Raw genomic sequence first — 22,534 nt, 5'->3', positions numbered from 1 at the left:
TCAGGTTTTTGCTTTGTTGAAAATTCTAGTATCGGATATCTTAATACCATGCTGTTTAGCTCTATTTACTTCTGTGCACCATCTCTAGGTTTTTATGTTCAAAGATGAAACCAAAATCTGCTCAATCGACAATAAAAGTGTTGGGAAAAATAAAATGTTAACTTGTCTTTTAGGGGGGAAATGCCTTAATTATACCACTGCAAGTATTCCAACAACAATAATTACTTGAAAAGGCTTTTAGAATAGACTGAAATTATCCCTACACAAAATAAAGGAAACGTATTTACTTAAATTATTTCTCTAAGGATGGTTTTAAAGTTTTATTCCTTTACTATCTTTTTTAGCTTTCTTTTTCTCTTTCTTTCTTTTTCTCTTTCTTTCTTTAATTCCACGCCTATTCCCACCGTCAATTTTAATGCAAGCATTTTTTAACGAAGCCATAGAAAGACTGACTAACATCAACATTTGAACTTTTTCCTCTTTTCCATGTTGTGGAAGCGGATGTTTGAGGATTGTCCCTCAGTTCAAGGCAGGAACGAGCGAAATCCTCTCTTATTCACCTTTCTTGAGTCAATATCGTGGAGACGGATGCAATGGAAAGCAGCAAAAATCCACCCAGGGCAGAGAGAGAAAAAAAAAGAGAGGTTTAGAAGAGTGTCTTTAACTTCTCTGAACGTTGAAGGATTGGGGAATAGAGCTGGCATTGCGAGGGGTCCGGAGGGGCGCAGGGGGTGTTAGGCACACTGAAGCAGTGTTTAAGTTGGGAGGGTTTGGGGTCGTTATTAGCTGAAATACGTCTCGGTAATATTTGCTGACTGCGATAAACGAATTTCAAAATCTACCCCCTGTGTGTTTAGATTGTGCAAAATTGCAGCGTTGGCATCTTAGGGGTAAGTTTGCTCCGTTGTTACCAAACGCCAATAAAATAGAAAGCCTCTCTCTTATTTCCCTTACCCCACCCCCCTCTTCTCCCTACTTTTCATTATAAGTATCATGCAAAAAAAAATTAAAGTTATTGAGGCTGGGGTGAGGTAGGGAAGCAGCCATCAGTTACTGACCATAAAGGTTCTGCTCGGGAGGTGATAAGCGAAACAATACTTTTAGTTTGCAATCATCCCCAAACACATCTTCAGCAAGTCCTCGACGTGAGCAGGGGCTGGGGGAGGAGGGAGCGAGGGGGCTGGGAGAGAGACACAAAAAGTCAATGTTATATATGAAAAACTATAATCATTTTAATTCAATATTGACACCTCAACATCTCGCTATAATGCGGACGGGTCCAATCGAAACCTCTGTTTTATAGCAGTAGAGGAACGAACTCGTAAAATCCTAACGGCTTTTATGTAGTGCGGTATAAACAACAACAACATCCCCGGCTTTATGGCATTTTATAGTTTGTTAAACAGTTTACAGCCTTTTTTGGGGCTATTACAAATGCAATTCCCTTCATGTGATAGTTAAACCTTTATCAATAATAAGGAAATTGATCATTAAAATGTTAAATATGACTACCTCGTTTGTTTTAAAATATGTTTAGGGTAAGAAGCTGTATGATTTGATAACTTGTATTAAAATACCAATTACATTTATAGGACCTTTTAAAACTGGTAGCAATTAAATCGTGTTCTTTTACAGTTTTCCAAAGCGACCCTGACATTTAAAAAGGCTAAAACTGCCTCGTTAAAATTTTGAAATTAACGACTGAGAGCGCTTCTCTTTAATTTTCCAACACTCCCAAAAAATCAATCTTTTGGGTGGTCTAGGTATGTGATTTGTTGTGAGGCGAGAGATATCTCATTAATGTAGGTAGTTAAACATATTTAATCCGTATATTCACCCCACCTCCTTCTCCCTCTCTCTCTCTCTCTCTCTCGCTCCCTCTCTCTCTCTCTCTCTCGCTCCCTCTCTCTCTCTCTCTCTCCCCCTCGCTTGCTTTTCCTTCTTTATTCTCTCACACTCTTCCTTTCACAATCATGCAGTGCAGAGTCCGTGTGGAGTAAGGAGAAGCCAATAGGATGAGGTTTTGGTAATAGATGCAAATGATCATGAAAAGACACTGCAAAATATGAAACAACTCATTTGCGCTGAAGTAAATCACTGAAAACTGTTTATGAACTGGCATCTCTTCTTGGAAATGTAAAGCGAGAACTCTTTAAGTGGCGATTTTTTTTTTTTTTTAGGGGTGGGGGGGGAGGAAAGAATTCAATATCATGCAGGCTTAGAGTTTTGATTATATCCTCCTTTTATATTCCTGGAAATCACAAACTGTCGTTGCTTAGCATCTTAGCGCTTTCTTTTTTTGCTAATAGATTCCCGCGGTCTGGTTTGCTTGGCTTTTTTTTTTTTTCCTCTTCTCCAAAACCAAATATTATTATTTAAATTAAAATGAGCTCTTACTTCGTCAACTCACTCTTCTCCAAATACAAAACCGGGGACTCCTTGCGTCCCAACTACTATGACTGCGGGTTCGCCCAGGAGCTCGGGGGCAGACCCACGGTGGTGTACGGACCCAGCGCGGGGGGCACCTTCCAGCACCCCCCCCAGATCCAGGAGTTTTACCACGGCGCCTCCTCGCTCTCCAGCTCCCCTTACCAACAGAATCCCTGCGCCGTGGCGTGCCATGGCGACCCCGGCAACTTCTACGGCTACGAGCCCTTGCAAAGGCAGAGCCTCTTCGCCGCCCAGGACTCGGAGCTGGTGCAGTACACGGACTGCAAGCTGGCGGCCGGCGGCCTCGGCGAGGAGGCGGAGAGCGCGGAGCAGAGCCCTTCGCCCACCCAGCTCTTCCCCTGGATGCGACCGCAAGGTGAGGCGAGATGGGAAGGACGGCGAGGAGGCATTTCCTTTGAGCCCGTCGAGCAGCCCCGCTTTCCCTCTGTCTGTCTGTCTGTCTGCCTGTCCGGCTGCCTGGCTGCCTGCCTGGCGTGCCCGCTCGCTTTCTTTGCCCCCTTTTTCTCCCCCGCTGCCTGGGTTTTACTGCTTTATGGGGGTAAACTTTTGCACTTGTAAATTGCTTTATAGTTTAATTGCCCTGAAGGAGACCTTTTCTTCTGGGGGCTGAGCGAGCTGGGCTTTCTGTGGAAGGAAGCGTCCTTAAAGTTTATGGCACTTTTATAGCCTGAAAGAGCCCCTTCATTTTTGTTTCGCGTTGGATTTGGGGTTTCGGTGGTGCTGCTCTCTCGCTCCTCTTTTTTTTTTTTTTTTTTTTTTTTTTTTTTGTGGGCAGCGGCTTGGAACCCAGCGAGCCTGAGCCCTGGTGTTGTTGTTGTTGTTGTGATAGTGCTAAGTGTGCAAAGGGAAGCCTTGAGCTGGCGGGGCTGCTCGGAGTGGGCTCGAGGGTGGCCCTCCCCCCCCCCCGCCACCATCACCCCTTTCCTCTATCACCATCTTCCCTTTTATAATATTATAGAGGAGCCTTTCCGTCTCTCTGCTTGCTTCCTGCCTTTGCCTGTGCGAGCCCTTTCTTCCTCCCCCTCCCGTGTGTGTGTGTGTGTGTGTGTGTGTGTGTGTGTGTGTCTATTCCCGAGCCTGGTTTATGTATCTTTCAACCTCCTTCTCTTCTTCCCCTCTTGCACCCAACCTTTGCAATTCCCCAGCAGCCGCTGGACGGAGGAGGGGGAGGCAAACCTACAGCCGCTACCAGACGCTGGAACTGGAGAAGGAATTTCTATTTAATCCCTACCTGACCCGCAAACGGAGGATCGAGGTCTCGCATGCCCTGGGATTGACAGAAAGGCAGGTCAAAATCTGGTTCCAGAACAGGAGGATGAAATGGAAAAAGGAAAACAACAAAGACAAGTTTCCCAGCAGCAAATGCGAGCAGGAAGAACTGGAAAAACAGAAAATGGAAAGAGCCCAGGAGGTGGACGAGGAAGGGGAAGCACAGAAGGCGGACAAGAAATAAAAGGATTTTTAAGGACTGAAAGGCAAGCGCTGCTGGGGTGGAAGAGCCCCTGAGTCCCACATTAATGGCAGTTAATGTAAGGGAGGGGTGGGAAAAAACCAACAATGCATAGAAAAGAGAAAGAAAAAAAAACCCTTTTATTGCTGTAAAACAATATAGCTGTAAGCACCACTTTCCTGATTATCCTTTGATACAATGAACAGTATGCAAAAGTGATCTGGAGGTCTCTCCAGCCTTTTGCCAGTTATTAACTAGTGGTAGTGTAACGCAATAGCTTATGTAAAACATGACTGTGAAATCTTCTCTCTCTCTCTGTCCTTCTCTCTGTCTCTCTCTTCTTTCCTGGGGGGTGGGTTGGTTAACATAGCTTTCAATGCTATAGGAGTTATGTGAAATTACATTTGTGCACTTTTTTAATTTCCCACCTTTTTTGTTGTGGTTTATCTGTATGTACTGGAGGTAGCTATTGAAACAAACATCCCAACAACATGAAACTGCCTATTTATGCTGTAGTTATCTCTCTCTTTCTCTCCCTCCCTCTCTCTTTTTACTTTCCTTACTTCTGTTCTTTTGTTTGGTTCGGGATTTTTTTTTTGTTTACAATTTTTAAATGTCTCTTCCCAAAAAATGAAAAAAAGAAAAAAAAAGACAAGAAAAAAAGCGTTTTCTCTCCTTTAGTTAGCATGCGCACAGTGAAGCAAGTTGTAAAGTGATCTTTAGGTTAACTGTGAAAAAGAATGTATACTGTATACGTGAATTACTTTATTGGGGGAACTAATGATATATTTTGTTGTTCTTTCATCACTTTGTTCTATTGTCTAAACCTGGAAGCGGCGGAAGAAAGTTACAATAAAGTTTACAAGCGAGAATTCCGTGACATCATTCTTTTCGCCTGCTTCATTTCCTCCAGGACCACTTTGATAGAAAGGAAATAAAAGTCAATTGTGTCGGAGCTGCAGCCCTGGCCATCAAAGCCCGCTTCGCCTGCAGAGATGCTGGCGAGCTGGAGCGCTGCTGGGACGGGCAGGGGCTGGGGTCGGGGAGCGGCGGGCGAGGGGGGGGGGCCAGGGCCGCTGCGATGGCTTCTCCTCTTGTTGTTGTTTCTAACAGTTCATGTGTGGTGACAGGTTGGGAGGCTGTGTGGAAATCCTGCCTGAAGGTAATTTTTGTTTTTCTCTTCTCTCTGTCTTGTCTCCCCTTCCCTCTCTCCTCGCTCACCCCACTTCCCCCGCGATGAAGCCCAGGTCTGGGGCGCTCTCCTTCCCTCGCTCTCATCTCGCTGCAAAATTGTCACCCGTGCAGTTGAGCTGCTTTCTGCTCCTTCGCCTGTCGAGCCATGGCAAGAGAGGAGTGCGTGTGTGGGGATGCACACACATCCCCTTGCAACATAACCTTGGGAAAGGAGAAACAGTGCAAATCCTAGATGCATATCCACCATTGTCTGGGCTGCTTTTCCTGCCAGTAAGACTTTCTTTCTTTCTATCCCTCCCTTCCCTTTAAAAAAAAATGAGGCAGATCACATTTGGGAAGGTCTCTCTGCTTCTCCAGCAGAAAGCAAATCAGCCAGCTGGTAACGTTTTACTTATAACTGTAATTGACTCCTGCAGAACCGCTGACACGCTGAACAGGGGATCTGTATAGTCTTTATTTTTCGCAACAAGAAAAGCAAATGCCAGCTCAATAAGAAGCTCAAAGCCTGTGGCACTAGAATAAATTAGATATAGAGCTGAATGGCATTTTGAAAAAAAAAAAAAAAAAAAAAAGGACCCTGGAAGTATTAGGTATCAATGAGACATTTGTCTTTTGGGGGGTGGCCGCGGAGGGAGAGAGGGTCAAGGGGGGAGGGGAGGGAATTATGGACAGTCTCGTGAAAAAGTACCTCGGAGCCAGGGAAATGGTGCGAAGGAGGGAATTTTAGACGGGATCAATAAGGGGATAAATAGGGCTCCGCTCCTGTCTTTCCTCCAGCAGAGAGAGACCGAGAGGGAGCTGCCGGTTTATCAGCAACGTGCTTTTTACCCCCCACACACATTTCTTCTTTCTTTTTCTCCCTTGGTCTCGGCTGAAAACTGATTACAGGTTGCTTATCGACTCCAGCACAATTTCACCCCTTCCAGCATAGATCTTGGAGGGTTTTATATCGCATCAATTATTTATCATATTTTATAAATCCAGCAGCACTACAATTTTTTGCCCCCGAGGAGGGAGCGGGCGGCGATTGGCGCCGCCGGAGCCACGTGCCCGCGCGTCACATGGGCCGGGAGGAAAAAGGGGTCCTTTTTGGTGTAAATCTGGACTCTAATTCCGTAATATATCACGGTACCTCGTAAAACCGACACTAAAACGTCCCGACCTACAAATCACCCGGCCAAATTATGAGTTCATTGTATTATGCGAATGCTTTATTTTCTAAATATCAAGCCGCAAGTTCGGTTTTCCCATCCGGAGTCTTTCCTGAGCAAACTTCTTGCGCTTTCGCCTCCAACACGCAGCGAGCGGGCTATGGGGCCGGATCCACGCCTCCCTTCGCCGCCTCCATGCCCGGGCTCTACTCCAGCGGCAGCGCCGTGCACCCCCAGCCCCCCAGCATGTACTCGTCCGGCTACGGCCTGGAGCCCGGCTCCTTCAACATGCACTGTTCCCCCTTTGAGCAAAACCTCTCCATGATGTGCCCGGCAGATGCCTCCAAGCAGAACTGCAACAAAACGGACCAGAGGGACTCGGATTTGCAAAGCGACAGTAACTTCCGGATCTACCCCTGGATGCGGAGCACAGGTAAGCGCCAGCCGCCCCGCGGAGACCAGCCGGGGGGTGTAAATTATTTTATGGCGTGCGGGGGGGTGGCGGCGGGCGAGGGGGAGGGGGGACTTGTCCCCAACTCCTTGCATGACGTTTCACCGAAAACGAATCTCTCTCTTCAAAAGAGACGGAGGGAGAGAGGCAGAGAGAGCGAGCCCCCCACCCTAAAGCCAGCCTTTTAGCTTTAAATATTTATTAGTGTTGCTGGGGCTGTGGATGTGCCATGCAAAAGGCAGTTTGTCTCAGAGGGGACAGCCAGAGCTGCAGAAATAATGGCCATCCCCTTCTCCTCCTGTATGTGCAGGGTGAGGATTGTGCTAGCCGCATGTAGATATAGATATAGATTCTTAAAGAAACTATTTATGGGAGGCGCTTGCAAGCTTGGTTTGTTTTCTGCTAGATTGCAAACCCTTCAATTGCCAGCCCCTCACCACAATGTCCCAGATACTGCAATTAAGCATAGCGTGTTGCCATCAGAAACAGCAACACATCATTCCTTGCACAATTAAAAGCTCTGCTTTCCAAACGGTGACATATCGGCCCGCATCCGGATGTATGGATGTATACATAGGGGCTGCGAGGGGGAGCCCGCGTTTATATGTGCGATCGCCCGAAAAATAATAGCCAGGCGGCCCGGGGAGGGGGCACGGTCTCCCTTGCACGCTGGAGAAGGCTCTCTGGGGACTGCTCCGGTGGGAAGAGACCTGCCCAGAGCTGCTCGGCGGGTCTCTGCCACCCCCCAAAAGTTGGCGGCTCCCGGGGTGCTGCCCCGTCCCGGCGCAGCAGCCTGGCGGCCGGGCCAGGTCCCCTCCGGGAGGCGCCGCCTTGCACGTGTGTTTCCAGCCCGAACCCGCTAAATGCCGCTGCATCCCCTTCAGCCACCAGCGTGCTCCGTCTCAGGGCATCAGTGTCGGTTAACATTCAATAAATATCCATTTCCCGTACACGAGAGCGGGGTCCGGCATGTGCCGGTGACCCACCGCCCGGCTGCAAGGAGCGGGGCTCCCCCGGGGCCGGGCCCTGCTCGGGGCACCCATGCGGCGGTCGTATTCGTGCAATCCTGGGAAAGGGGAGAAAAAGGCGCTGCTGTCCCGCCTGGAAGCGGAGGGGAACGCGTGAGCTCACTTCTGCAGCCGCCCGGGTTTGCCTGAGCCCTGCCAGATTGCAACTTGAGTGCATCCCTGCGAGCGAGCCTCGCTTGGCAGCCACATATTGGGAAAGTGTCTTGTTAGTAAACTTCGGGGGCGACTGGACTGCGGGCCAGGCTCCCTGCAAAGTAGAAGGGAAAGAAAACAGCAGAGCAGCCAATGCATAGAGGCTTATAAAGGCAGGAGTTACCCTCACACTTATTTGGTGGTCAGTTCTTTCCATTACCTGCTCCATAATTCATTCTCTTTTACAGTTGATTTATCAAAGACCAAATATTTCTGGTCGTAAACACTTCATCTCTGCTTTTATCTGACTTCAGATTTAAGAACCCCCCCCCGCACCCCCCTTTTAGTATGTGACGCTGCGAGTACCAACATTAGAGAGGCTCCTGGAGCAGGGCAAAAGCGCTCAAAACCCCGAATACTTGGGGATCTGCTGTGCCTAAAAGCAGAGAAGGTCGGGCCCAGCCACCCGAGCAGGGCCTGCCCCCCTGCCCCTCATGGCCACTGTTTGATTGCGGAATTTCATCAGCGAGCAGAGATAGAGTTGTCATCCCTATTCAGCAGCAGTTTATGGCTCTCCCCTCAGCGGATTTTACAACCCACATTCCACGACCTGCACATTTTTACTTTACAGCTAGCCCGGCTATTTTGCTTTTTTCTTCTTTTAATGACTGGATCTTTTCTTCTGTTAAAAAGAAAGAACAAAACAAAAAAAAAGGGGGGGGGAGAAGAAGAGGAGTCCAGTGGAATGTGTGGAGGAGAGGCCGAGGGCTGGTATTCGCCATCCCCATTGCCCTGGAAAGGATGTGTTATACTAGAGAGACACATTTAGCTTTTACAGAGAAAAGATAACCAGAATCACAAACACCATATTGTATAATTATTTCCAATTGGGCTCCAGGAAATATCGGAGGGGAGGGGGAGAATCAGGAGCTGGGCCCTTTCCAACGCCTGCTAATAGACGGCTGGAGAGTTGTGGGGAGCCTCGGTGGGTTTGGGGGCATTTCCCCGGTCCGCCAGCGCCTGCACAGCCCCAGCGGAGCAGGAGCCACTGCTGCGCGCAGCACATTCCCCTAAATAATTAGGAACATCACACACCTTCCAAGCAGGCTTCCCGATGACAGCTTTAAGAGAGGACAAATAGTTGGATTTGTGTAGGGAACAGCTGCCTCTCTCGCTCTCGCTCCGCTTTATTTATGTATTTATTTCCCAACCAGCAGAAAATTGCAATGAAAATTGAAGTGCGGGCGCAGCGGCTGATTGATGCGACGGGGGCAGGAAACTTTCCGAAGTTTGCTGCTCCCTCGCGCACCTCGCGGGAGGGACGCGGCCACACGCGCACCGCGGAGAGACGCGCGGAGAAGCACCGCGTGCTTTTCCTAGGTGAAGGGAAATTACACGTGCAATGGTCTGGGGGCTGCGAACAGCGAGGGCGAGGTGGGGAAAACTTCTAGCAGAAGGATTTGATCTGGCAAATGTAAAGAACCTGCTATGAGCTCGTACAGGCTGTCAAAAAGAGGATTTCGTACGAGCTGAGCACCATGTGGTGGATGAAGCAGATAGCGAGAATCCCCCCAAGACAAAAGGCAAGAGAAACCCGGAGAGTCTCATAACCTCAGCTGCATCTAACCTTGTTTCGCAGGCACGGACAGAAAACGCGGCCGCCAGACCTACACCCGCTACCAGACGCTGGAGCTGGAGAAGGAGTTTCACTACAACCGCTACCTGACGCGGCGGCGGCGCATCGAGATCGCGCACGCCCTGTGCCTCACCGAGCGCCAGATCAAGATCTGGTTCCAGAACCGGCGCATGAAGTGGAAAAAAGAGAACAAAACTGCCTGCTCCGGCTCAAACAGCCAGGAAAAGGCAGACGCGGAGGACGACGAGGAGGAATGAAAGGGCGAGGGAGCTGCTCGGAAAGGTGACGCCAGGAAACGTGAAAACCCCAGACAAAAAGAAAAGGGGGGAAAAACACACCGAAAAGACTATATATTAAAATACATAAATGATAAGTGCGTAAATAATTAAAAACCTTAGGAATGATACATTGTGTTTCCTGACACTGAAAAAAATACTACCTATATTAAAGTCTTTTTTTTTTTGTACAATAGAATGAATATCTACCTATTAAATGTGGCTTTAGAGTCAGAATAGATACATTTTTCTATGTGAGTCTTCCTATAGTACAAGTAATTTGTAAATCTCCGTTTGTACTTCGCCGTGTACTTTTTGGTATGAAGTAACGTGGTCGTGTTTAGCACCTTTAATTTAGAAAATGTGACCTGAAAGTCTGAATGCAAATTATACTTAGCGTATATAGTCCTGTACATAATATGAATGATTATTACGCCTTCTCCCTGTAACCTCCGTGGTTCTTTTCTCGTCGCTATGCTGTTTTGTCTGTGTATATTTTTACCTCGATTACTTCTTTGTTCAAGTCTCTGGGGAAAAAAGAGGAATTAATATTGTGCTACGTAAAATGTTGTATATCGAAGTAGCAAATTATTTAATGCCGACGCGTTGCTTTTTTTCTCGTCTGTGATTATTATTCTTCGAAATAAAAAGAAAAACTCCAATAATCTACAACTGTGTTGCGTTCCTTCCCCTCCTCTGAAAATAGCACCGGGGCATTTGTCTCCTTTTCCTTAGGTAAGAAAAATATATCAAAGATCTTTTTATATTAAAATATGGCCCGACATATCACTCTAAACCTCTCTTTTTTATCATAGCCACCGCTTTCAACATTTTAGTGCCTTTTCAATAGATTTGGCGAATACATCAAAACTATAATTCATATTCGGGGCTCTCGAAATGCGGACTGGTCGCCTTTCTCCTTTCTCTCTGTGTTTGCGCCGTGGCTGTTACTGAAGTAGGTAAGGGGAAAAAGGAGGACTGCAAAGAGGCCAGAAACAGCTCCAATAGGCTTTTTGCCCTTGTTTTAATTCGCTTGTTCTTGCAACCAATTTGCAGCAAGGCGATATATTTTGCTGTGGGTTTAGTTTTTGGAGATTCTCCCTCCGCCCTTCAATTACTTTATTGCGGACTGTAACTATTTCATTAGCGCCAAATAATGTTTAGCATCAAAGCACACATAAAATAAATGAAAGCCATTAAACGCGGGGAAATCGGCAAGCGGAGCAACGGCGGGGAAAGCTGGGCCCGGCGCGGGGAGCGGCCTCGCGTCCCCCCTCCGCGCTGTTTGTTTATTTACATTTCGCGGGCGCGCAGCGAGGACGCGGGTTCCTCCAGCGGAGGCTCCACGCAATTTGCTCCACACTGCGTGCGTAAGATGCACGGAAAAAAAAAGGCCAAAAAAAAATAAAAATAAAAAGCCGAGGGGTTGGAGGTACTCCTGGCTTGGAAATGGCAGCTTTCCACCTTCTTGCCTTCCTTCCTGCTCTGCCTGCCTGTCTTTTCGCCACCCCACCGCCGCAGACAGCTAGGCAACTTCTCGTCTTGAGGAAGAGGCGCAGGGCATCCTTTAGCAGGTTTCAGCGCAAATAAGATGCCACGTCAAGCATATGAGCGCCCACATTCATAATACAGATTTGCGGTACCTGCTGTATATACTAATTATGGCAAGCCCATTATTAAAGGCATGAGCTATTATGGCTTTTGCACACTGAAATCCCACTTGCTGGGAAGGGAAAATCTTCCTTTTTTCCTTGATGATATCCCCTGGTGAAAGCTCTTTGCAGCAACGCTCTGTGCATAGCGAAAAAAACAAGGGATTTCCAGAAATTTCTCCCCATTCCTGCGCCTCTGCGCTGCACCGGTCCGGCTCGCTGCCCCATGGCACTGCCCTGCAGCCGGGGGCAAGGAGGCATTCAGAAGCACTAAATAGATAATTATTAAAAAAAGGGGGCAAAGCGAGGCACGGCCAGCCTCTATAGCGCTAACGGCACTGCTCACCGGCGGCGTAACCCTCCTCGCCGGCGGGTCCCCCCGCGAGCGGCGCCCGCGCTATAGCGGGGTCCGGGGCCCGGCGGGGGCCCGGCGGGGACGGGGCACCCGGGGCGCAGCCCGCGGCTCGGCTCTGCCCACACATGGCACCGCTCACGCTGCACCTTTATCCGCCTCCTTTTTCGGAGATCTGCAAGTGCCGCTTCCCCCCTCGCAGCAGAAAGGTTCCCAAAATGCCGTAAAAAACAAAAAGACATGAAACCCCACCCGAACCCCACTGTTTTACCGTATCTTTACCCATTTAAAAGCCAACGACAACCCCAAATTCTTTATTCTGGGGGGTGGGGGTGGGGGTTATTATTGTTCATAGATTAATGTGTAAGGTATTATTCGATTATTTCTATTAAAAACTCCTCCATATGCAACCAAGGGGGGAAAAATCCCTGAAACCCCTTTCATATTCTTTTATTTTTGTTAAAAAAAAAGATGGCGGCTAAGAAAAAGACTGCTGTTAAACCGGTCATGAAGAAATGCAATAAATTCCTTGTTGTTTTATGAAAATTTACAACTTTGTGATAGAACTTTATGAGTGGCTGGGTTCTGGGATTGGCCAGAGCCGGTCATGTGGACTGCTAACCGTGAACATGAACTTTTTATTATTTCCCATGTGGTTATATTGCACCATTCTTCTGTCCGCTGCACCTTGGGTCGGATCAGTGTCCTCTATAGGGCTCTCGCCTCTTTACATTTTTTTACTTTTGTGTATAAGCTCGATAGGGCTAAAACAGGGGAGAGGGGAGGGGGGGAAGCCTATACACACATACGCACACACACATATACACACACATACACACACTCACATACAAAAAGAGTTATATGATTTTTTTTTTTTAATTCCTGGGTTAATTTGCCTGCTGATTTGGAATCTCAGTAGTAATGGAGGGGAAGTGGAGATTCTGGACCGAGTGGAGGCTATCATTTTTCAAAGAGGGAAGTTACTCCATTTTCTATGCAAATGACAGAAATGCAAGAAGCTATCACAAGTCAGAGAGGCAATCGACGGCTATCAGGTTGGGACAATATTTGTCAGCTAACAGATAAGCAAACGCTGTCTATCTCTCCCTATATATTTTACATATACCACAGAAATGGACGTCAAAAGGTAAGGGAATAATATCTGTTTCTCTTCATATAATTTTAATTGCGAAAATGCATTTGTCAAACTGCCTTTTCTATTTAATTCCCCATCTCCCTCTTCCCTCTTGCCCAGGGAAAAAAAAATAGAAAGAAAACGGTGGGGTGATAAGGAAGGAGATACTCGAAGAAATCAGGGGTGTCGGGGGAGCTAAAATCTGTTTAAGTGAAATTTTCCCCCAAAAGTGTAGCATAGGGTGAGAAAGAGAGAAATAGAGAGAGAAAGGAAAGAGAGAAAAGGAAAGGAAAAGAGAAAGAAAGAAAGAAAGAAAGAAAGAAAGAAGAAAGAAAGAGAAAGAAAGAAAAAGGAAAGAAAGAAAGAAAGAAAGAAAGAAAGAAAGAAAGAAAGAAAGAAAGAAAGAAAAAGAAAAAGAAAAGGGGAGAAAGGAAAGGGAGAAAGAAAAAAATAACGGAATCAAAAAGAAATATAAAGCCTGTAAGGTCACCTGGAGATAGTAGACTTGGAATGAAGGATTTTGCAGTAGCTCGGTGACGGAGGCTTTTAGATACTGCCTTTAAAAAAATACCAAGCCCTTTGTGGGTAGTTGTCGTGTTTTATTTTTTCCCCTCGCAGAATCTCTTGCCAGTTCGCCTGTCTTCGGGCGAGCCCAGTAATTTGGCGAAGTTGGCGCGGCAGCCGGCTGGGTTTTGCGTTGCTCTCCAGGGTCGTTATTACGTGGGTGGTTTCTTCAAAGAGGGCAGTTCGCGGCAGTCCTCGAGAATAAGGTTCTGGAAATTAGGGGGAAAAAAGGGGGAAAAAAAGAAAAGAGGAAAAAAAGATAATAAGAATGAAGGCAACCCAGAGCGCAGCGCTCTCATTGTATTTTTTTCCCTCGTGAAACTCCCAAATGAAGCTGACGTTGCGATGCAATAAACCTCCTTGTATTTAATTGCGTTCTGCGGTGTTAACGGGGCTTTACGGCTTTTCAGCCCGGAATAGCGTCTAGTGTTTCAGACCCACGTTGTGTTGGTCCTTTCCACATCTTGAGACCAGGTTATGTGAAAATAGCCCTCCAGTTGCATATCTGATCACCTAACGTTTGCCTTTGGTTTTAAGAAAATATTTGTCCAGAGTTGCCCGTAATTTTGAATGTGTTTTTTTTTAAGATTTCGGGATTTTGAAATATAGTAGTAATTGCTACTTTTACGAGGTGATTTTTTAAATAAGATAATGTAGGAGCCTGTGTGTGTGAAGCGAGATTGAGTAAGAAGAGATTCATTACTTAAGCATAAACCATTTTATGACGTGACGATTTATCTCACCAAGCCTGACTGTGCCGGAATATTGTGTGGACAAGAGTAAATGATCGCAAGCCGTGGAAATAATAAACAGAAAGCCATTTTTTTAAAGCTATTTCTTCCCGAACCTGTTACATTTTTTCATAAATCACAGGGAAAATAATGCGGTTCAAATGCCTTTTCTCTCTTTCCGCTAAGCATCTCCGCGCTCGTTGTTTCTTTTCTTTTTTTTTTTTTTTGGGGGGGGGGTGTATTATTATTTTTGCTGGCGCTAAGCAAAAAAAAAAAAAAAAAAAAGCAACCTAGCTCCAAAACGGATTGCTGTCGCTTCTTCCACACCCCGCGTGGGCAACCACTTGTGGAAGCCCCGCAGCTGAGCGCCAGCAGGTCTTTTTAACCATTTCGGGCCGGCCCGGCGAGGGGCGGCCGAGCGGCGCGGGGGCCCCAGGGAGCGGCCGTCGCGGGGCTCCCCCCGGCAGCGCCCGCCGCGCCCTCCTCGAGGAAAAAAAGGGGGAAAAAAAACCCACACAATAAAATCAAAGCGAACCCACCCGGAGCGGCGGCCCCCGGAGCCGCCGCCGCGCCGCGGGGCTCGCCCATTCCCCGCCGTCTGCTGCCATCTACCGTCGGCGGCGGCGGGCGGCGGCTCCCGGGGGGCTGCGGCCGGCGGGGCCCGGCGGGGCTCGGCGGGGCTCGGCGGGGCCCGGCTCCCCCCGGGCCGGGCAGCGAGCGGGACCCGGCGCCCGCAGCTCCGCCGAGCCGAGCCGCGCCGCCGCCGCCCCGCGCGCGTCGGGGGAAGCAGCCCGCGGCCGCGGCTTCCACCCGCGCGGCCTGGTGCCCTGCTGTGAATTGCAACTGTGTTTTTTTGCATGGTTTTGGGTTTTTTGTTTTGTTTTGTTTTGTTTTTTTTGCTGTGTTTGTAGCGCGGTGCGGAGCCGTGAGGTGCTGGGCCGGGTGCGTGTGCATGTGTGTGTGCGCCCTCGCCCGCGCACCGCGTGTGTGTGCGCGTACACGCGTGCCTAACGCTATGCGCGTGCAGCTGCGCGCCTGCTCTCGGCCATGTGCGTGTCGATATACAGCCGCGTACACATGCACGGGGCTCCCAGCCCGCTCGCTCGCTCTGCCCACGCACATGGGAGATGAAAGATAGCTGGTTGTTTGCTAAGCGTGAACACAAGCGGAGATCTTGTAAAATGCAATGCAATAATGACGTACGAGGCGCAGGCGAGGCAGGGGATTTGAGCTAATAATAAAAGGCAGAGGAGCTTTTATTTATTTATTGCTTTGAGTGGTCATTTCAGTGGGGTCTGGAAAAGATATGTCAAGTCGTGTACACAAAATTGAGGTGGTTGCTGGGGAAGGGAACAGAGAGTAAAGGCAGACGACGAATCACTTTTAAGTTACTGTAGGCTTTGAAGGGACAATGCGTGTCTGTTATTTTAAAAGGTTTCTCTCTCTCTCTCTCCCTCCCGCTCTCTCTCTCCCTCTCGTTTTCTCCTTCTACCACACAGTTTCCTGGCAACTGTTTACGTCTAGACTAGTGACATTTTCTCTAGGAAAGTGAGATGCCCAGTGACTATGTTAAAAAAAGAGGGGGGAAAAAGTTTCTCTTCTTTGGACTAGCAACAACCATGATTAACTTGTTCCATGTTGCAATTCCCAACACCCTGCAGCAGTCGCCTTCCGTATTACATGAGACGTGTTTGGATTTTCCTTTCCTTCTCTCTGTTTACCCACTATTACTTTTACCAGCAGTCCTCTTTCCCCTTCCCTTGGTCTCCGGATTTGCTTTCGTGGAAATAGTGCGGTCTGGGTGCATTTTGACTACTCCAGTGTCCTTATCCCCCATGCTCTCTCCTCCTCCCCCCTCCCCTTTTTTGTTAATAATTAGCTGCACTCTTTAATGGAACAATGGTAGATTATTATTGCTGCTTTTCAAAGATCCCATTAACAAGGTTATTATGCACTGCACGGGAAGTCAGGTAAATTAAACTTAAATTGCTGGAAATTAAGTTTCAAACGGTTATGCGCGGAGAGAGGGAGTATTTTTTTACACCTTCAGGGGTCATTGTTTTAAATACGCCAACACTGTAGCGCATACATGACTTCTGTTGGGCTTGCTTTTTCTTTTCCCGATGTGATTTTGGGTGTGCATGAGCATTACAGGGGGGAGCTTCTCTGCTGCCAGTGGCTTTCTGTGTCTGAATCCAGGAACAAGGGTTTTTTTCAAGTGTTTTCGTGGTGTTTGCTTGACTTTATGGCTGCAATAAGTCCCTTGGTAGGGAAACCCCCGCTGTGTTCTCACTTCAGAAGGATCGGGAATTCCAGCTCCACATGAAAAAGAGTTTCATTTTTTATTGGAACCAACTGCACTGAACTTTCTACCAAGTTCTTCAGCCAGTTCAGCTTTCGCACAAGCAATGCTCTGTTCTGTTTGCTTTTCGAAATATTTAGGTGTTGTTTTAATCCCCTCATCTATCTGCCTGGCTCTGCTTTGTGCGGTGGGTGTTCGCTAGCCAGAAAAAGCAAAGCGACAAAAAGTAGAGCGTTCCTCGGCAGAGCGCTGCGAATGTACATACTGTAAATGCGCCTCTTTATCGTTATTTATACCCTGCCGGTTGAGCGATGTCAGTCAGGAGAGGAAAGACGGATTCTCAGTACAAAATGAAACGTGTTATACCACCTTCTGGTGTCTCTCGCTGCTCCCCCAGTTTATTGCTCCTCTAGCAAACCCTGCGACTATTTTACGTAGATGAGACCAAAGACTGAATAAAGATATGGCAATGGGTACGGTCAAAGACGGGTCTAACTTAAGGGCTCCTGTGTAAGCTTGCTCCTGCAGCCGTCTGCTCGGGCTGTGTCTGCGTCCCTGCTCGGCTTGCCTGGCGCTAGAGACGTCCAAAGAAAATATATTCGCAAAGTCAATCTCAGCTTTACCTTCGGACTTTAGCAAAGAAGGCAGGATAGCGTCTGTTAAACAGCTATAATAATAAGACTCCGTTTAATTTTTTTTTTAAAGCTATTAAAATGGAAATAGAAACCACCTCGGTGTTAAACACACAGTTCTCTGAGATTTAGTGCAGTTTAAGACCTCTGCTCGTATTTACATGTATTATAGGTGGCAAACCAATTAGACTGCGGGCCTGACCCTAAGGAAGATGAACACTGCGACAGGCATTTTTGTCACGTTGGGAAACAAGTTTTCTTCTTGCCTTTTTCTCCCCCAAATAGCCACCTATACGGCCAAGCGAAGCTTTGCCCTGCATCTAGGAGGCAAGACATATTGTTTTTATCTACAGCGTGTCGAAAATATCAGCAATAAGCAATTAGCAAGCGGCCAGTGTCAATTAGTGAATTTTATTTTCTTAACAAATGCCGACAGCCAAACTCTGCAAAAAGCCTACTTTACCTGCAAATGCACTAGAATGAGCAATATTTTACTACGGTAAAGCTTGGTGGGGGGGGAGTATATTTTTCGAAGTATTTCGAGGGATTTATTTTAGAGCAATAATCAGAACTGAGAGAAAATATTATAAGAAACATTTCCAGCGGTTGTACTCACGCATTGAATTATCAGGACTTCCAATTTCTTAGCCCAAAATTTGCATGTGGAGCTGATCATGCCAGATAATCGCGGTTTTTGCAGTGCTATAAATATTGAGTAACTCTCTAATCAAAAATGTGAGCTGTTCGGCTTCTGCAAAGCAGCTAACTTCAGTCTCTCATAGGATTCCATTTTTTTTCTTCTACAGTCACCGTTCTCTTTTAATCTCACTTTTTTTTTTCTTGCATACCAATAAAGCTGATCTACGTAAGTTTGGGTCCATTCCATACACAAAGGGAAATTCTGCAAGAACAAATATAAGAGATATCAGTCAGAGAGGGGGTGGAGGATGGAAAACTACTTCCTTTACATGTTATTTCCTTGAATTATAAGGATTACGTTTCACTCGAAATGTTCATTGCAGCCGTGGCATGAAACAATCTTGGCTTTGCTGCTGTAAACATGATGTTTAAAGTAAATTAGCTCGTAATAAGATACCAGTTTCGTAGATACTTAGAGCTCCGTCAGAGAGAACTGCATTGGCAGCTCTACAGTGACTATGTAATATATGTAATTCTAGATTTGTAGCACACACAGCCACAGATTCAAGTCCAGGGGAGTGTGTATTATAAGGCGTGTCATTTCATTGCATATAATACCCGACAGACAGATGGCTACAAATTCGTACAGGAAACAAATCCTTTATAAAATGCGAATGTTCAATGGACATTCCTGGGTTTAATTAAGAATTTTTCCCCTGTAAGATCGCTCATTTTTTCCCATTTGAGAGAAAAGGGAAGGCGGCGTATTGAGATCCCACTCTACCTTGAGCAAATGGGGAGCGGAAGGGGGGATGCACCAGGTAGTGCAGAACACATCCCTCGCTGGGAAATCCGGGCAAAACCAAGGGAGACGCAGCCCAGCCCGAAGGTAGCTTTTAGGATGACAGAGAATTGCACGAGACTTTCGAGCTTATCCCTTACAGCGTTTTAACTTCGCGAAAATCAGGAATTTTGTAATGGGGCCAGGCTCAAAGAGGGAAGGGGGAAGGCAAAACCGCAGGATCTCTGAGCACCTTCCAGGCACAGACCCACCACGCGACAAGCTCTCCTCTCTTAAAAAAATCCCGATCGGTAACAATCAATAAACTCAGCTCTTGACCGTAACCCAAGGCTTCCTTTTGGTCATAAAAGGTCGGGGATAGATTTGGTATTAACAAAAAAACGCAAGAGGGCACAATGCGGTACATGACTCCAGAGCAGATCGGGATTTAGCAAAGGATAAAGGAAATGCTTCGATTTTCCATTTATCTCCCGGATATGTAGCTTTTGCAGAAAAAAAGGTGGGAAAAAAGATAACATAAATGAAAAGCGAATGTTTGGTTTAAGCAGGCGCCACTTTCTTTAAAAGAGAATGATAATCTATGGTAATTAGATAAACATGAACAAAAATAAGTTGTCAAAACCGATTTCTTCTCCTATAGCAAATCTAAGTTAATCAAATCAACGGCATCTTCTCTTTGCAAAAGTTCACCAAAAAAAAACTTTTTTTTTTTTTTTACTGTAGAAAACTACCAGATATTTTGGGATGATTTGCAGACACCAGGGGTTAAAGTTTTCCGAATGCAAATAATTAACTTTTCTCCCACTTACGCCAGGTATTTGTATACGTTACATGTGTGTAAATACATATGCGCGCACACGACCATGCACATACAGGGCTCTCACACACCCCCGTGCTGAGGTCCGGGGGGGGGGGGGCGTTTATTTATTTATGAAGCTCCGAGCGCGCCGGGAATGTTTCTTTCCGCAGATATTATGTATTTGGTTAAGGGGGTGCATTTCTGTTGTTTAAAAGGGAGGGAAAAAGGGGGTGGATGGTTTGTTCTTGGGGTCCCTGGTGCAATCTCAGCTCCTCATGGGTGCTATTTTGCAACCTCAGGCGCCTGCTATTGGTCAGCCCATGATCAGATGGTTGTATTTCCTTGTGTCCCTCGCTGGCACCACGCCATCTCCCTTCAGCTAAAACCCAATCTCCGATATACTACTAATAGCTAAACCACTTGGACTATAAAACACAACAAATCATAAAGCCGGGAAAGGACGGCAGGCTCCTTCCAATGAGTTCTTATTTTGTCAACTCGACCTTCCCGGTGAGTCTGGCGGCGGGGCAGGAGCCCTTCCTGGGACAGATCCCGTTATATCCCTCGGGCTATGCGGATCCTTTGAGGCACTATCCCACCACCTACGGAGCCACGGGCGTGCAGGAGAAGGGCTATGCGTCCTCTGCCTACTACCAGCAAGGCAACGGAGCCTACAGCCGCGGCTCCGCGTGTGACTATGGGGCCGGCGGGTTTTTCCGCGAGAAGGACCCTGCGTGCGCCCCCTCCAACCTGGACGAGGTGCCCTTCGCCCCCGAGCCGCGCAAGTCGGACTGCGCGCAGAGCAAAACTGTGTTCGGAGAGAGCGAGGAGCAAAAGTGTTCCGCCCCGGTTTACCCCTGGATGCAGCGGATGAACTCTTGCAATAGTGAGTTTACTCTTTTACAGAAATAAATAAATCAATCTCCTCCCCCCCTTTCTTATTTGTTACCGCCAGAGTGAGCGAGCGCGAGCGAGCGAGCGAGAGGAGCAGGAATAAGGTTCACTTTAGAGCCCAAACTTCCAGCGGGGAAGTTAGGCACCACTAGAGACTCCAAGTGGCTTCTGACACGCACCAAAACTTCGTGCCGCTGAAGTATTTTCCCCCTTTGCCCAGTTTCCCCCTTTCACAGCCCCCCCCCCGCCCCCAAAAAGTTTGTCCCGTATTTAAACCCGAATACAGTATTTCTCCTTTCCCCCTTTTTGCACATTCAGTTTGCATGTCACTCAGTTGCAACGATTTGTCTCTGTCTTTCCCCCACATGCACAGAGATATCTTTTCTAAATCAGATCTGGATGACTTTACACACGCACGTATCCACACCCACCCGCAAATTCATCTCTAGCTAGCTAGCCGATCTGGAGTTAAATTATATAAAAGTGTTTAAATATTTGAAAGGAGAGAGATACATTTTTAATGAAACCCACACATAATGAAAAGTCTGCCTGGGGAGAATTTTTTCCCCCTGGTGATACATGACTTCTTTAAGTGCTGTTTCCTCAATCAGGAAAAAAAAAAAAAAAAGGAAGGAAAAAAATAGAGGCTCACCACCCTCCTTCCCATGTTTAGATGCATTTGTTGCCTTTTAAGTTCCAAATTGATGTCCATTAGCGCAGGGACATAAAGTGTTGTGTCCTCTTTAATGTAGAGTTTGGGCAGATCGATTCACTTCATTATTGCTTAAATGCTCAGATCTATTACAGTTGCCGGTAGGGTGGAAAATAGCAAGGGGGGGGGGGGAGAAGAACACCTTGCGATTTTTCATAATGGAATAAGATAGATCTCGCCCTGTCTCCGCAGCCCTGGCTGCAGGCTCCGGCAAGCTCAGCCTTATCCCTGCGGCCGGAGCGGAGCCTGCGGGGAGCCCGGCGCCGCGGGGTCCCGGCCCGGCCGGTCGCGGTGCGCCGGGGCGGCCGCCTCGGCCCGCGGCTGCCGAGCACACGGAGGGGCCCGCGGGGGGTTTTGCTGGCCCCCGGGTGCGGAGGGCAGGGGAGCCCCGAGGCAGCAAGCGCTTAGGTCCCCGGGTATCGCCAGGCATCTCCGTGGCTCCAGTAAACCTCGGGGCTTTCCCCCACCCCTTCCCTTTCCTCTCTCTTTTTTATTCTTTTCTTTTTTTCTTTTTTTTTTTGTTGCGGGTGTCACAGGTTCCTCCTTCGGGCCCAGCGGCCGCAGAGGCCGCCAGACCTACACCCGCTACCAGACGCTGGAGCTGGAGAAGGAGTTTCACTTCAACCGCTACCTGACGCGGCGCCGCCGCATCGAGATCGCGCACAGCCTCTGCCTCACCGAGCGCCAGATCAAGATCTGGTTCCAGAACCGGCGCATGAAGTGGAAAAAAGAGAACAAACTGCTCAACTCCTCGCAGCTGAGCGCGGAGGAGGAAGAGGAGAAAACGGCGGAGTGAAAGTATTATTTAAAAAAAAACAAAAAAAAAGAGAGAGAGAGAGAGGGAGCGAGTGAGTGTGTGTGAGCGAGGGAGAGCCAGGAGCGGGAGGGCGGCGTGGGCCGGCTGCGAGGACGGACGGGCACATTGGTGGGACAAGCCCTCTGCAGCGACGGCCACAGCTAGAAAGTTTGGGCCACCAATGCCATGGACTCGTGTTTCCAGTAATTCTGTCGTGTCCAGAAAAAAAATCAGGCTTCTAGTTGCGTTTTTTTCTTCCTAGACCTCCCTCCCCTCCCCCCAATTAAAAAAAAAAAAGTAAAGAGATAGAGAGAGAGAGAAGGGGGGGGAAAGAAAGAAAGGGAAAGAGAAAAGACAAAAAAAAAAAAAAGACTCCTACCCGCGTTTCTACCCTTGGTGTCACTGTTAGTAATCTGCTAACTCTTGTATTTAATGGAAGTGCTGCAATATATGTCATTTGGGGTGTTTATTGTCTTAATTTTGTAAAAATGTTTCATGCACGGTTGACATAGATCTTTTTCATTTTTCTTTTTCCTTTTTGTTTTCCTTTGGTAAATTAATCAAGCCCTGGGGTCTTTGTAATTAGTTTTTCTTTTTTTAAGAAAATCTACTGAAAGAACAAGTACTACCTAAAAGGATGCAAAAGCAACAACAACAAAAAAGTTATATTTTATTAATTTTTGTACGTGTTGTGTTTGAAGTTTGTCTTAGGTATGAACATGGAATTCTCTAATAAAAACAAAGTCTTCGATCTCA

At 47.3% G+C, this 22,534-nt stretch overlaps 3 protein-coding genes across 6 annotated transcripts; all 3 read left to right on the top strand.

The window, feature by feature from the left end:
* Window positions 1-1,974: 1,974 nt before the first annotated feature.
* On the top strand, window positions 1,975-4,773 carry HOXB8 (homeobox B8). 2 transcript variants are annotated; one of them, XM_013942551.2, is made up of 2 exons: window positions 1,975-2,806; window positions 3,600-4,773. In XM_013942551.2, exons 1-2 carry the CDS (start codon window positions 2,386-2,388, stop codon window positions 3,902-3,904), a joined length of 726 nt encoding a protein of 241 aa, XP_013798005.1. In that variant the 5' UTR covers window positions 1,975-2,385; the 3' UTR covers window positions 3,905-4,773. The 2 variants fall into 2 exon arrangements, with proteins under 2 accessions (XP_013798005.1, XP_013798004.1); XM_013942550.2 differs by having other exon boundaries at window positions 3,597-4,773.
* Window positions 4,774-4,973: 200 nt separating this feature from the next.
* HOXB7 (homeobox B7) lies at window positions 4,974-10,427 on the top strand. Of its 3 annotated transcripts, none has more exons than XM_067311846.1 (3): window positions 4,974-5,063; window positions 6,584-6,679; window positions 9,497-10,427. In XM_067311846.1, the coding sequence occupies exons 1-3, from the start codon at window positions 5,018-5,020 to the stop codon at window positions 9,748-9,750; spliced, it is 396 nt and encodes a 131-aa protein (XP_067167947.1). In that variant the 5' UTR covers window positions 4,974-5,017; the 3' UTR covers window positions 9,751-10,427. The 3 variants fall into 3 exon arrangements, with proteins under 3 accessions (XP_067167947.1, XP_067167946.1, XP_013810064.2); XM_067311845.1 differs by having other exon boundaries at window positions 6,326-6,679; XM_013954610.2 differs by lacking the exon at window positions 4,974-5,063 and having other exon boundaries at window positions 6,075-6,679.
* A 2,020-nt stretch (window positions 10,428-12,447) lies between these two features.
* On the top strand, window positions 12,448-22,534 carry HOXB6 (homeobox B6). Its single transcript, XM_067311844.1, has 3 exons — window positions 12,448-12,919; window positions 19,676-20,262; window positions 21,519-22,534. The coding sequence occupies exons 2-3, from the start codon at window positions 19,854-19,856 to the stop codon at window positions 21,776-21,778; spliced, it is 669 nt and encodes a 222-aa protein (XP_067167945.1). The 5' UTR covers window positions 12,448-12,919; window positions 19,676-19,853; the 3' UTR covers window positions 21,779-22,534.

This window comes from Apteryx mantelli, chromosome 28 (assembly GCF_036417845.1).
Source record: "Apteryx mantelli isolate bAptMan1 chromosome 28, bAptMan1.hap1, whole genome shotgun sequence".
Taxonomy (NCBI): Eukaryota; Metazoa; Chordata; class Aves; order Apterygiformes; family Apterygidae; genus Apteryx; species Apteryx mantelli.
This window is presented reverse-complemented; position numbering and strand designations above follow the sequence as displayed.